This window comes from Echinops telfairi, unplaced genomic scaffold (assembly GCF_000313985.2).
Source record: "Echinops telfairi isolate 266 unplaced genomic scaffold, ASM31398v2 ScPeMD7_7469;HRSCAF=8507_0, whole genome shotgun sequence".
NCBI classification, from domain to species: domain Eukaryota; kingdom Metazoa; phylum Chordata; class Mammalia; order Afrosoricida; family Tenrecidae; genus Echinops; species Echinops telfairi.
This window is the reverse complement of record NW_022111372.1, coordinates 86,293,119-86,307,577: the sequence shown is the minus strand read 5'-3', so window position 1 is coordinate 86,307,577 and position 14,459 is coordinate 86,293,119. Positions and strand designations below refer to the sequence as shown.

The following is a 14,459-nucleotide window of genomic DNA, read 5'->3' as shown; positions in this document are numbered from 1 at the left end:
GAACTAAAACCGAAGAAAACTTCCTCAGAGTAGGGTGCCAGCGTGAAGGCTGGAAACCGCTGGGACCACCACACACACACACACACACACACACATACACACACACACACACACACACACAAAGTAGCAGACTCCTTGGGCAATGGGTTGGGGATCTCCACTTTTAATAGGTGCCCCAAGGTTATTATCACACACAGCAAGGGCCTGCGAGGCATAGATATGGAGAAACGCAGATATCAGAACTAGAGATGAGAAATGCAGGCTTACATTGACTCCCTGGGGAGAGACAGAGAAGAACACTGCCCGTCGGTCTTTTGGCTCTCAGAGAAATGTCTTTCTAAAACCAAAACAAAACGATTATCTTCCCCTTTAGCTTCATGGGCCTGAAACAATCTCCTCCCTCATCTATACATTGGTGGTGTGTTTATTCATGTGCAAAGTTTAGCTGACGCAGGTGGCAAAGGAATTAAGGAGATTCAAGCTTTTATTAGTATTCTTCAAACTGGAATGAATCAATTCTGGAGGCTATAACAAATTAAAATTTAATAGAGAAATATAAGGTGGAGAAAATGGAATAATGGTATTTATTGATTAGTGACTTCTAGCTGGCTGGTCAAGAGTGTTTTCTTGCTATATGACTATTAAGCGTTAGGAGGTATGATAGTGGGGGAGGTGGAGTGGGGGGGTCGCACACATTTTCTGCCAGCGGGCTTTCTGAACTAGGTTTTATAAAGGAGACGGATCCATCGAATGAGCATGCTCTTCTCATTGCTGGTTCCTTCCTGCTACACATTATGCATTCTCCACATGGGGGGGCTGTCGAAGCCCCCACCCCTAACCCCACCCATCTGCCTTCTCTGGCAATATGGCAAGAGCTCGCCAGGGAGGGTTAGCAGGAAGAACTGGGTGCTGTGCAGGTGGATGGCCAGCACCGCCGGGGGGTTGTGGCCTCAGGGAGCACGCACTCACCTTGGACTTCTCTTGATGCAGCTCAATCTGAATGTCAGTGAGCTTGGTTCTGAGGTCTTCATTAGCAGCTTGAAGGGCAACAATGAGCGCCTCGGGCTTCTCGCCCTTGTTTCGCGCTTTCTTGGACATTGTTCCTTTCTAAATGGCGTCTGTTGGTTTGCAATCCCCTTCAAACAGGTGCTGCCATGGTAGTGTTGCTTATCCTGCAGGGTGATGTGTCCGCATCTAGTGCGTGGTGCTCCGCGGTAAGGTCTCCTGAACCGCTGCCTTGGAAGCCCTGGGAAGAAGCAAAGAGAGAGATGATTGTTTCAAGGCTGCCGCTACTCCACTTGCAGACTGAGCTGCCTGCAGTGACCTCCTCAGAAGTGTTTTCCTGTCTCCAGCGCCTCCCATCCACTTTGGACATGAATCGAGAATGATCTTTCCGAAAGGACAGCTGGCCAAGCCCAGTGAAAGTCCTTCAAGGATTTACGAGTGTACCTTACCTATTCTAGAGTGTTCATTATACCTGAAACTGCTAACTCTCCACCCTTACGTCACTCACTGGCCTAAGGGATGTGCTTAATTCTCTGATTCATTCTCTCTTCCCATCAAGACTTTATCTACTACCTTCACTTGCTTCATCTTTTGCATGGCCCTCTCCATCAGGCTTCATCTTTAATGTAAGTTCTTCCAAGAAGGACCCTCTAGGCTATTCTACGTCTCCATGTTTAACTGCGATCACCTCCAAGGCCTTGTACGTTTTGTGAGTGAAGGACTATATTGTTCTTCATTTCAATCAGCTCCTCAGATTCTATTATAAAGCTTGGGACCTGCCCTTCCATTGATCTTTGTCATATGGTCATGTTCTGGTACAAGTAGCCCCAACATGAAGAAACCCCAATGTATGAGGCCCTAGGATTGATTATACAGTGGATAAACTGAGAAGTGGGGATTAATTGTAAATGAATTGTTGTTTGATTGATCAATTCATTTATTCATTTGACAAATATTGCACTAGGTACAGTATGTTTAAATAAAAATTAAAAACAAAAGTCAGTTCCATGACAAGAAAAAATATCTGATAAAAATAGGTTTAAAGGAATAAACACTAATTAGCTCAAAAGTCTAAACAAGGTTTTATCCTGATGAAAGATGCCTGAAGGCAGCTGGGCGGGATACTAACAGATAGAGAAGCCAGGGATGCATTGCAGAAGAAGGAAAAGGCAGATGATAGACATTGCATAGAAAAAGCCCAGTGACTATTTTGTAGGAAAAAAAGTGGGGCTTGATTAATTACAATCCAGGATAATGTTGACTAGCATTATTGCTGGAAAGGGTTCCGGGAAACGATGGATTGTTGGAGACTTTAAATGCCAGGCTTGGACTGTTGAGACATGTTTTTCAGTATGAAATAGTGAAGCTGTTGAAGAGTTTGGCAGTTGCATTTCCTCAGAGAGCATTGTTTCGACTGGGTTATTCTGGCGGCATGGTAGAAAGAGAACGGAGGCGGGGAGGTAAGCTATGAGGATACTGACTTTGTCTAGGTGAAGGATGGTAATGGTAGCAAGAGGAAAGAAAAAAGGAGACACGTGTATCATTCTTTAAAAAATCCTTGAAAAATTCCTTGACTTTCTGTCAATTTGTCATGCTGGGGGTGGCTTATGGGTTGCTACGATGTTGGAAGCTAGGCCGCCAGCAGAGCCATCCATGGTGGGCGGGTTGCAGACTAGGAAGCAAAAGCTAGATACCTATTTCCCAGTTAGCCAATGAGAATGCTAAGGGCCACCACCGAATACTGGTGAGTAGAAAGCTGGAAGGGGAGCCCCGAGGTTGGCAGAACCTCAAAACACACATTGGCCATAGCGATGGAATCAAGCATGCCAACAATTGTGAAGACGGCCTAAGACCAGGCAATGATTTATTCTGTTGTACCCGAGTTGAATGTGACTTGATGGCAATTAACAACCATAAAACACTTCATATAAATAGGATGATCAGGAAAAAAATATTAACACTACACTGCTAAAGCCAACAGGGGAAAACTGAGGTAGAGTTTCCATTGCAGCCTTTCAGAAAATGGGTATTGTGTACATTGAAGTGCTTCAGTCCAGAACGAAGTGAAACTCCTACTGGCCCATCCATATGTCCCCGCAGCTGCTGCTCACTCAAGACCCTCTCTATTTTGCCTCAAGAGCCCTGCTGGCATCTGGGCGTGGTGCCATCACACCATGCCCACAGGGACTGTGCCTCTGCAGTGTGTCCCTACCTACAGGATACAGATCAGGGCAGGTTTGAGAACAGAGAGGGTGAGCCGGTGTACGTATAGCAGTCACGGAATTGTGTGTCCTATTCCACCCAGGGCTCGACGCTGGAGTTGTCCTGCATGCTTTAAAGATGTTGCCAAGCCATTAAAGTAATTACTGGAAGACCTCTAAAAAGGCCTTTTTTCTTTTAGAATTAGAAAGAATTTAAGAAGCACTTATCGAGCATTTTTGAGACAAACATGAATAAGATGACACTTGGCCTCAAGAGCAGGAACCCCGGTGGTGTAGTGGGTTGCTCGTTGTGCTACCAATGCAAGAAACCACTTAGCGGCTCCATGGAGAAAGATGAGGTCTTCAACCCACATAAAGATTTAGTCTTAAAAACCCACAGGGGCAGTTCTACCCTGACCCTGTCCTATAGGGTCACGATGAGTTGGGATTGATTCGATGGCAAAGGCTTTGGTTTGGGTCTTGAGTTTTAACCTCAAATAGTTACAGATGAGTAAATTCAGTATGTATCCTTAACAACTTTCTTTTCCTCTGGTTGATCTCTAGTTAGGCTCCTCTGGTCCCACCTTTAGGGGAAGAACTCACAATTTTATTTCCATTGCCCAAACTCTAGGTTGATATATTCGACTGCTTATTGCCAAATCTATTTGAATATCTGGTTGATATCACAAGCCTCAATATCTTTGTTTCCCTTATTCTCCAGAACTTATCTACTAATAATCTTATCTTTCTGATATCAATAAATAGCACTACCAAAACTCTAGGTGTTCAAAACTTGAAACCATCCTCGCTTTTATTTAGCGTGGATTTTTATGCCTAGTCCGCCAGGAAGTTTGAATATTACTTTTCTGAACTAACTTCCTCACAAGCCTTTACTACACTATCACAGTTGGGGAAAAGTATCACAGTCCCTTCTGAGACACTGTGATAGTTAGGTTTGTGTCAGCTTGGGTGGGCCAGGAGTCTCCATGGTTTGGCAGCAAAGCCCTTAGCAATTCCCCATAACGAGGCCTAACAAAATGCAATCCTCTCCATCATGGGATCTGCTATGAATATCCAAGAGGCTGTAAGAAGATAAGAGTGAGATGCAAAATCCTTACTTAGGCCACAACCATGATATAATTGACATTTTCTCGAGGGTGTGATCCACTTCCAATTTAAGTGTGCACTGTGGGAAAGCTTGCTTGTTTTTTTCTGTTGTTGTTGTTGAATCTGGATCCTGCATCTGGCCCATCAACTCCAGTTGTTTGGGCTCAAGCCAACCACCTGCCATTATGCTTGCCACTGCTGGGCCATCATCTGATCTACAGCCTAAAAATCATTCGCTTCAACAGTCACAAGCCTGGCCTGCTCAACTTGGATTCATTTACCTCTGCAGTCACCTGCCTGTTCTCTTTCTGCCCATTATAAATTCTACCCATTAAGAATATTAATTTGATTATAAGTATAATAATTAAAACTGTGTTTCCTTACTGTTTATTATGTTTTGGCAACTGGACTAAGTGTTTAATTTACTAATCCAATCTAATCTTCATAATGAATATGTGAAAAATGAATTCACAGAAAGATTACATAGATTGTTCAAGTAACATGATGGAAAGACAATGGAGTCCAAACTCAAACCCAGGCAACCTGAGATTATAGCCCAAACCCTTATCTTCTGGGTTGTCTCTTTTTGGGCATTTTAGAAAGGTAACTCTGGCCATGCTGTGGAAGAGGTAATAATGAGGCAGAGACCAAGAGCAGGAAATTGGTTAGGCGGCTCAGTAGGTCCAGGTGAGAGAACACAGCCCTGAACAGGACGATAGCCCATGGGTATGAAAAAAGAGGTGACAAATCTGACACTGGGAGATGTTGAATGAATCAGTCCCACTTTTAAATATTCACATTGCTTTGAATGTCAATGTCACACTCTCCCGTTATAGGTGATGGGTGCTGACACAGCGACGGTGTGGGGCTCAATGTGCACAGCCATAGATACACTCGGCAATGTAGCCTATACTCTTTCCAAAGAGAATAATACTATGAACCTGATTTTCTTTAGTCTTGCACACATGGAGAATGTGGTCCCATAAGAGCTGGGGTCAAGAAGAAGGTGGAAAAATTAGATACTGTATATACTCGTGGATAAGCCGAGTTTTTCAGCACATTTTAAATGCAGTTTTTGTAGTAAAATTAGGTTCCTTGGCCGATATTTGGGTCGGTTTATACGCGAGTATATATGTTATGTGTTTAAGAGGGGGGAAATAAGCAACTGAAATTATTGCTCCATCAGATTTTAGGTATTTTGATGGGAATGGCATTGATAAGTACAACCCTCTGGTGAAGAAGAACGTTTCAAAGTCTTTCCCCATGTGATGGGTTTTTGGAAATCTCATGCTCTGCACACTCCTAATTTTACTGCCTACCTCTTTTCTCTTTGTGGCCGCTTATTTCCCGCTAGCTTCATTCAACAGCTTTAACACATGCTCTTAATGTGTACAATCCAGTCCATTTTAGCACATTCACAAGACTGCACAGCCACCTCCACAATCAATTTTAGAACATCTTCATTACTCAAAAAAGAAATATGTCTATTAACAGTCATGCCACATTCCCTCCACAACCCTTCAGTCCTTTGCTATTGTTGTTGCCATGATCTCTGGGGTCAATGTTGACTCTTAGTGGCACCGTGTGATCAGGGAGAACTGCCCCACATGGTCCTCTGTACAGGTTGTAAGCTTTACAGATGCAGAATGCCAAGTCTTTCTACCGCAGAGCGGCTAGGTGGGTTTGAACAACCTGCTTTTTCATTAAGGCTTCCAGCGGTAGACAATCACTAATCTAGTTGTCTATCTGGACGTTTTGTGTAAAAGCAATCATAATATGTCACTTTTTTGTAACTGGCTTCTTCTACATTCAGCATCTTTTTAAAGGTCATCCATAGCACGGAATTTACTATGTTCTTTTTATTGCTGAATAATGTGCCATTGTGTGGATATTATACACAGTTATTTATCTAGTTATTAGTTAATAAACATCTTGTTGCCTTTTGATAAGTGGTTTAAGGTTAGGCTTGTTGAGAAACTTGTGTGAAAAGTGTCACCATTCCTTAAGGAGTGTGCTTGTGGTATCACTGCACAAATGGAATGTTTCTAGGCCAACTGAAGAGCCCTTGCCCCTGAGGATGGCTGCTACAGCACCTTACCCAGAGGAGAGATAGAAGCCTGGCTCAAGTAAGGGTCAATGCCAGCAGGAACTTCACAAAACATCAAAAGCCAGAGGAAAAATTTAAGTGAGCTGCAAGTTTCCAACTTTATCTGCATTGTCAGGCAACATTGTGAGGCACAGCCTTCCCTACTTGGCTCTAGGGGAGGCCTGGTGGTGTAGTGGTTACACGTTGGGCTGGGACTGCATGGCTGGCAGTTTGAAACCAGCAGCAGCTCTATAAGAGAAAGGCTGTGCTTTCCGCTCTTATAAACAGTTACGGTCTTGGAAACTCACAGAGAGGTCACTGCGCAGCACTGACGTGAGGGCAGTGAGTGTGCTTGTGTGACTGAGTCTAAGGAGCTACTGTGGCTAAAGTCAGCAGCTCTAAACCACCAGCCTCTCCTCAGATGGAAGATGAGGCTTCCTACTCCTGCCAGGAGGTACAGTCTCAGAATCTCACAGGGGCAGTTCTACCCTGTCCGATAAGGCCACCCAGAGTCAGACTCGATGGCAGTGAGTTTAATGGGATTTTGTTTGACTGATTCTAAGGAGGCCTGGCTGCATCACTGTGCATCACCAGTTGGGCTGCTAACCTGTAAGGTGCGCAGTTAGAAACCACCAGCGTCTCCACGGGAGAAAGATGAGGCTTCTAGTATTGAAAAGAGTTACAGTCTCAGAAACCCACAGGGGCAGTGCCATCCTGCCCTGTACAGTTACTATGTGTTGGAATCAGCTCTGTGGCAGTGAGTTCGGTGTTTCTGCTGGCTCTACTGCTGTCGCCAAGTGGACACATAAAAGTAGCCATCATAATCTGAGAGCAGGGATCCCTGGTGGCACAGTAGGTAAAGTTACTGACTTGTGGCAAAAGGTTAGCAATTCAAACCCATCCTCTTGGGGAAAAGAAGTGGCAGCCTGCTTCCATATAGATTTACAGCCTAGAAACCCTATGGGACAGTTCTATTCTGTACGGGTCAAAATATGGTCACTATGCGTTGGAACTGACCCAACCGCAATGTGTTAGGGTGGTAATAATTATTAACATAATATTCTTACATACAATTCTTAATAATATTAGTATTATTAAGTTCACATACCACTCTCTCTTGGACATCTTTATGCTCTCTCCATATACGCTGAGCTCTTTCATCTTTTTACCAACAGAATTTACCATTTATATCACTTATCCATTTTCAGCATTTCTTTTCTCTTAATAGACATTTGTCACCTTTATAGGCTGGAAGCAACTGAGATGCGTACACCTCCACTGGATTCAAAGACGTTCTACCCACTGGCCTGGGATCGTCCTGCATTCAGTGTCATTGCCAGTGGCTTGCCAGCTTGAGGAGGACTTTGTATATTGGTGTCAGACATCTGAGTTAACGGCAGACTTAAGGGCTTGGACTGGACTGGGATGGGATACGTTATTAACGTACACTTACCCTTTATATAAAACTCTCTCTTATACATATATGAGTTCCTATGGATTTGTTTCCGTTTACCCAGACTAACACACACCCCAACCATAAAATTATTTCATTGCTACTTCCTAACTGTAATTTTGCTACTGTTATGAATTGGTGAACTCTGTGAAAGGGTTGTTCAACCCCCAAAGGGGTCAAGACCCACAGGTTGAGAACTGCAGCTCTTGGACCTCCCTTTCCTCTTGTGTGTACACCCCTAACTCATCCCCCTCATGTTACATCTCTGTAACACAACTCCTTCCTGTTACCTATGTGCTTACAGTGGCTGCAAGCCCACGATTCTATAAGGCTGTGAGAGAGACATCACTCCCTCATTCTGGTGCTGCTCTCTATCGGAAAAGGCGAGCCCTTGGACATCTTGTCTCTTTAATGTACCCCTCAATCACACAGCCACTCCCTTGGACCCACTCGCTTGTGGCGGCTGGTCCTCCCAGGAATTGGTCAGTCTTGGGCCATCCCTGTGGCTTCCAAACCCTGGAAAAGAACATCATGCTTGGTAAAGTAGAGGGGCAGCAAAGAGATCGTGGACAAGACAGATGGACACAGTGGGGGCAGTGATGAGCTCAAACATGACAACCGTCGTGAGGAAGGCACCAGGCAGGGGAGGGTCTCATTCTGTTGTCCGTCAGGGCGCTGTGAGTTGGAACGGACTGGACGGCACCTCAAAGCAGCGGCACGAAAGGAGGGGGGGTGTTTGCAACAAAAACAGATAGGTCATCTCCAAAGCACCTTCGCTGTATCGACAGCACCCGGGTTAGAAATGTTGGGCTGAAAGGCAGCTCCTATTTGTCCTTTAGTGCAGGTCTTTGAGGCAAAACAGAAACAGCAAAACTTGGACAGCGTGGGTGGTTTCTCAAGATAACTGGAAGGGGAAAAATGATTGGCTGGATCCCTGGATTGGGAGACTTGAAAGGCATAGTGAGCTCTTTCAGGAGGCTGATGCATAGATTAGATTGCTGCTGGGATGGTGGGGAGCCACACACATTCAAAGTGCAGTAGTGCCGGTCCAGTGCCTTGTCCCTCTGTGAGCAGGGTGAGGCCTCCTTTGAGAGGGGCACCTCCATCCTGGGAGCTCTGCTTTCATGTTACGTAGATTTGCCCTCATTTTAAAACTGTTTAACCAAACCTTACTTATAGCAAAGTCTTCATCATGCTCATCTTCTTTGCTGCACAGAGAACTTGTAAATAATTGAAAAGACTTCGGACTTTTTCTTCCATGAGTCTCCTCCCAAGTCAATCCTAACTCATAACGACCCTCTAGGACAGAGTAGAAGGGTTCCATCAGGGTTGATGGAAGTAGACGCTTCCATATTTCCCTCTTGGAGCGTCTAATGGGCACAGACCTCTGGCTTTTCCGTCAGCAGCTCCGCATTGATTCCTGGGCTGTGCATTAACGGGAGACTAAACAAGCCCCGGGTGCACCGGTGTGTATTGACTCACCTACCGAGTCTTAAACACGTCTCAGTTCCTAACCCTGGCCCGTCTCATGAAGAAAGGGCAAGAATCAGCTTTGACTGGGAGTAGGCTACAAAAATGACAAAGGCATAAAAGTGTCATCTGGAGATTATTAAACAGAACAGGAAACGTAGTGGTTAAGGGCCTAGAATTAAAAATCAGACTACTGGCTCTGAATCAAACTTTGTAGCATATGTTTTTCTCAAAAGTTCCTTAAATTTTCTAAAACCCTGTTCCCTTTCTGTCAACTGGAGAAAGGCATACTATTTACTTCGCCAAGCCCTTCCAAGGATGAAGTGTGTTTAACTGTATAAGATCATTTGCAAATGACGATGATCATCGTCATCACAGCTATTATTATTTTTCCCAGATTTAAACATCCAACTAAAACCCAGCTTCTACTCTAAGAGGAGAGGAAACAAATTTCTAACTATTTTTCCTAAAAAGATGGACCAGAGAAAGCACACTTGTCCCTGGGAAGTCTAAAGGAATTCATGCTTTTGAGGAAAAGACAGTGACAGATCAGGATTCCCAGGAGTCTTGGCTTTGTAGCTGGTTGAGCCTCAGGCTATGTGTTCAATAAGGTTGTTGTTAATCTTTGGATTTCCAATTAGGCTGTTGCCCCAAGGTATCACTTGAAAGGAAACTTCAATATAAAATAGAATTCATATATATATATGAACCTAGATGCTTCAACCCTTTTCCATAATTAATATTTGGATAGACCCATTCTACCAAACCTTTGTTAAGTCTGTCTGAGCTCCCCACTCTCCACCCCCTTTGTTTTCATCCAAATTTGACACTTTTGAGTGAAATCCTGTTGCTGCTTAAAATGAAAGAATTAAATCAGCTCACTTTATTCCTGGTAACCTGCCAAGAGATGTTACCATTTCTTAAATCCTTCTCCCTGCAGGAAAAATGTAGCAGTGTGCACTCACAAACTCTATACAGCAATTTAATTTGAAGAAGAGGAGTTGCTGTTTAAGCCAGTCCACCACTAGTTTGCCCTGTGTAAGGGGAATGAGGTGGTGTGGATGGGGGAGAGGGGGAGGTGGGGGCGTGGTCAGATGGCTTGTTACATCCATTACACTGGGTTACAAGAAAAAGAATGTGAAATGCTGATTTTAGACATAGTAGTGATGAAGCAGTTTTAAGGCTGGATGATGCCAGGATCTATGTCTTTTGGTTTTTCTTTCTTACTCTCATATCTAATTGCCCTTTTTAATCACATAATAATAATAATAGTAATTATTATTACTGAAGTGTTGAGTGAAGTCAACACTAAGTTTTCACAGAAAAAGAACATTAGAAATGCAACCACTCATGATTGGTAGATTTCATTAGAGTTGAAGTTTAAAGTTGCGTCTGACATGCGCTTCATACATACAAGAGCCAGCTCTCTCTTGCACCGAGTGGAAAGATGTGTCAGGAAGGCTTGGTAAAGGTGCCGGCCACACTGAACTCCAAATCAGGCAGTATTCATCTGGAAGCTGTCTGCTCTGTGAGCCCATGACTGGGCTCACTTCGTTCCCTTAGCAGTGCTTCTCTTTCCCACCCTCAATTCCCTGGTGAACTCCTCCCTTCTTACATTTAGGGACCAAGTCAAATGTCATCTCACACCACTTCCATTCACCTCTTTACCATACTTTGGGGGGAATACATTATTCCTTCATTTGAGTGTTCGCTTTCATTTTGAAAGTACTTCCTAGTGCATCCATCCCTCAGTTAATTTCTTCACCTACCATTCACAAATATTTATAAAGTGTGAGGGAGTGGTGTCTGTGCTGACAAGAAACAATGTCTCACCTAAGAGTTCAGCAATTTAATACCACGTGATCAGTGCACACTGTGTTGCATGACAGGAGAGAGGAGACAGAGGAGTCTTGGTAGATCAACTAAGAGCCCTTGGGGATAGCAACCTGCTACAAAGATACTTCAGAGGAGATGATGTCTGCCTGTGAAGAGTTGGGGTGGGAACAAAAAGGAGTGGAAGGAGCAAAAAGGCTAAACATATGAGCAGAAGAAAAAGTTAAGTAACTGTGGCCATAACTCATTCATACTGCCGTGTTTCTCTAAATGACTGAGTGCTGCTCGTAGAAATCCTACTGCACACAGCTGCTCCATAAGGTTTCCAAGGCCGTAGTCTTCACGGAAGCACACTGCCACGTCTTTCTTCCAGGAAGGGGTGGGTGGGTCCGAGCCACCTTTCGGTTTGCAGCCTAGTGCTCACCCACCGCACCACAAGAACGTCTTCGTTTTATGTTTCACTAAAAGTAGCTCAGCTTGCCTTTAGGATATCACAGCTGAGGGATGGGAGGGGAAAGGTGGGAAGAGGAAGCAATGGACTAGTGGGCAGGCAGGTATTAACTTGGGGGAAAGGGAAGATAATATCCTACAAGACTGAGAAGAGCCTAAAATAGGCAAGGGGCAGGCAGGGGAGGTGTGATAAATGGTTGACGTTGAATACAACATGATGACCTGAAATGCAGATGAGCCCCTACGGGGGGTGGTGGAGGGAGCGACGCTTCTCTTGGTTTGGCTAGGATTATGAGTAATGTAAGCCTATCAGGTCCTTTATTTCCTCTCCCAAGACTTTGATAATAGTTATTGCTCAATCACTATCTGCTGAAAGAAGTAATGTTAGGAAAACAGAAAATGAAGTCAGTAAGGAAAGTGGAGCAAAGAGAAAGGAAAATAAGGGTAGATACCCAGTGGAAGTCAGGCAGGTGCGGAGCTGGGAAACAGCAACAGTACTGACTATTTTCACATCATTTCACGGAAAATGAGGATGAATGCCGAGACTTTTTCCTAAATCTGAAATGCTCTGGACTCCCCGATGCTGCTCTGCTCCATGAACAGCACCAGCCCTTTGCCCCAGCAAGTCACTGCACAGCTCCACTCTGTAAAATCGGACTCAACGGAATCAATAGAAGGACAGACAATGCCTTCTGGGTGTAATGGGGCTCCTTTCTCAAAGGGATTATGCACTAATGAGATTGGAATGTAAGTAACTTTTTGGAAATCCCTGGGGCTTTGATTTTCTAACCAGCCTGCCTTTCTCAACGAAGCCTGCTTGCCTCTCCTTGACCCCCACATGTGCAAAGATGATCTCCATCTCATAGCTCACGCCGGAAAATAAATGGCATTAATGAAATTACCTTTCTCGCCTTCAATATCTCTATTCTGTTTTGCTCGCTGGAGGCAAGGCTTCCCCAGTCCTAATCACCTCTCATCGCTGGAGCCTAACAGAGTTCGACAGTCGGTACTCAAGACATAATCTGGTGGTCAAAGGAATGAATAAAAGGAGCCAAAAGAACATCTTAATTCGAGAGGAACAAAAACAAACACACAAATCCAAATTCACTTCCACTGAATTGACTTCAACGGACAGACACTCTATAGGACAGAGTGAACTAGAACACTTCGCGGGTGCAGATAGCCTCGTTTTGCCCCTGGAATGCCTGATGGGTCTGAACTGCTGATATTGCAGTTAGCGACCCAACTGTTAACCCACTGCCTCACCAGGGTTCCTTCGGCATGAGTATCCACTGCCAAGAAGTCCATGGCGACTCCAAGGGACCCAATACGACAGAGTAGACCCTGGGAGGAGGAGAGAGCCTCATCTTTCACCCACAGAGTGGCTGGTAGTTTGGAACTGCTGACTTTGTGGTTTGCAACCCAATGTGGAATCCACTACGCCACCAGGACTCCTCTTTGGCAAGAGCACAGAACTTCTTAAGCTCACAAAACTTTAATGCCACTGGTCCCCATGACCGTACCTGTTTCAGCTCTCCAGGATATTACCAGTATCTAGGACTGTCGGTAGCATATTGGGCTGTTAATAGAACCAATATCCGTGTGAACCCACCAATGCTCAGAGGGAGAAAGATGTGGTAGTCTGCTTCTACAAAGAATCGCAGCCTCAGAAAAAGAACCATGGACCAGTTCTACTCTGTCTCTATGAAGCTGTTATGGGTTATGCATGACAGCACCCAGTTTGAAGAAGGCTATAGATGACACTGATGTTAGCTGCTAACCTCAAAGTTAGCCCTTCAAATCCACCAGCCTCGCCATGGAAGAACGATGGTGCTCCTTACTCCTGTAAAGACTGACACTCCCAGAAACCCACAAGGGCAGTCCTACTCTGTGCTGCAGGCTCATAATCAGTTAGAATTGATTAGATGGCAGAGAGTTTGAGTTTTGATGGATGGCAGTGATAGCCCACAGGCCATTTGCAAAGTTCCTACAAGGACTGTACGTTGAATTCCTTCTGAGCCTTACCCAGGGCTGTGAACAGTCTTGCCCTCGGGCAGAGTGCACTGGGAAAGGGTCAGTCTCCCTCAGGGAGGGGCTTGTCTAGGTGTGTCTTCCATGGAGATGGCCATCCTGGGGGTGGAACAGCCATGAGCTGTGCCCTCGGAGTACTGGCATGACTTCGTTGGTTGACAAGCCTTGGACCAGTTTGTAAGCTCTGCTGTTTACTGTTAGTATGTGTTCCAACCATGGCCCCCGTCCTTCTTCTCTAGGCCCCCCGGTAACTTTGAACTTTCACCAATTACCCTTTCATGACAGTATGCTTTGCCCTCCCATCTCCTTTTTAAAGCACTATCGCTCAGAAAACCTTCGCATTCCATTATGATCTCATGCTAATCGTGTTGCTGATCTTGATGATCTGTCTTTGTCTTTGTTTAATCTTTGTCCTGGTTAAGACTGACTAAATGTACTCCTTAAGTTATATATGAGATTTGGGATCTCTTCTGTACACTAACCAGTCTGAATTGACTCAATAGCTATGGGCTTGGTTTGGTTTTGGATGTAATCACCGAAACCTTGGCCTGTGCAAATAGTAAACAAATTCTTCTGCTAATCCAGAGATTGAGCGTTTCAACTAATCCAGAGGTATCTTGGAAGAAAGGCCTGGTGATCTACTTCTGGAAGAAGCTCCCGATATTCCTCCGGAACACAGTCTACTCTGATATTCCTGGGGTCCCTGTTACTGAGAATTGACTTGAGAGGAGTGAGTTTGCTGTTTTATATTTTAGGTGCCCAGACATTAATTGGCTTTCAAATATAAGTCATTTATACCTGAGCAGCACATTCCCCCACAATC

General features: G+C 44.6%; 1 protein-coding gene across 4 annotated transcripts in view; it reads right to left on the bottom strand.

Annotated features, from left to right (window-relative positions):
• JAKMIP2 (janus kinase and microtubule interacting protein 2) overlaps positions 1 to 14,459 on the bottom strand; it is a 211,402-nt gene that overhangs the window by 75,248 nt on the left and 121,695 nt on the right. For all 4 annotated transcript variants that reach the window (XM_045284603.1, XM_004696707.2, XM_004696705.2 and 1 more), the window contains exon 2: positions 970 to 1,246. In XM_045284603.1, coding sequence (XP_045140538.1) covers positions 970 to 1,098 — 129 coding nt within the window. In that variant the 5' untranslated portion in view covers positions 1,099 to 1,246. The remainder of the gene's footprint in view (positions 1 to 969; positions 1,247 to 14,459) is intronic.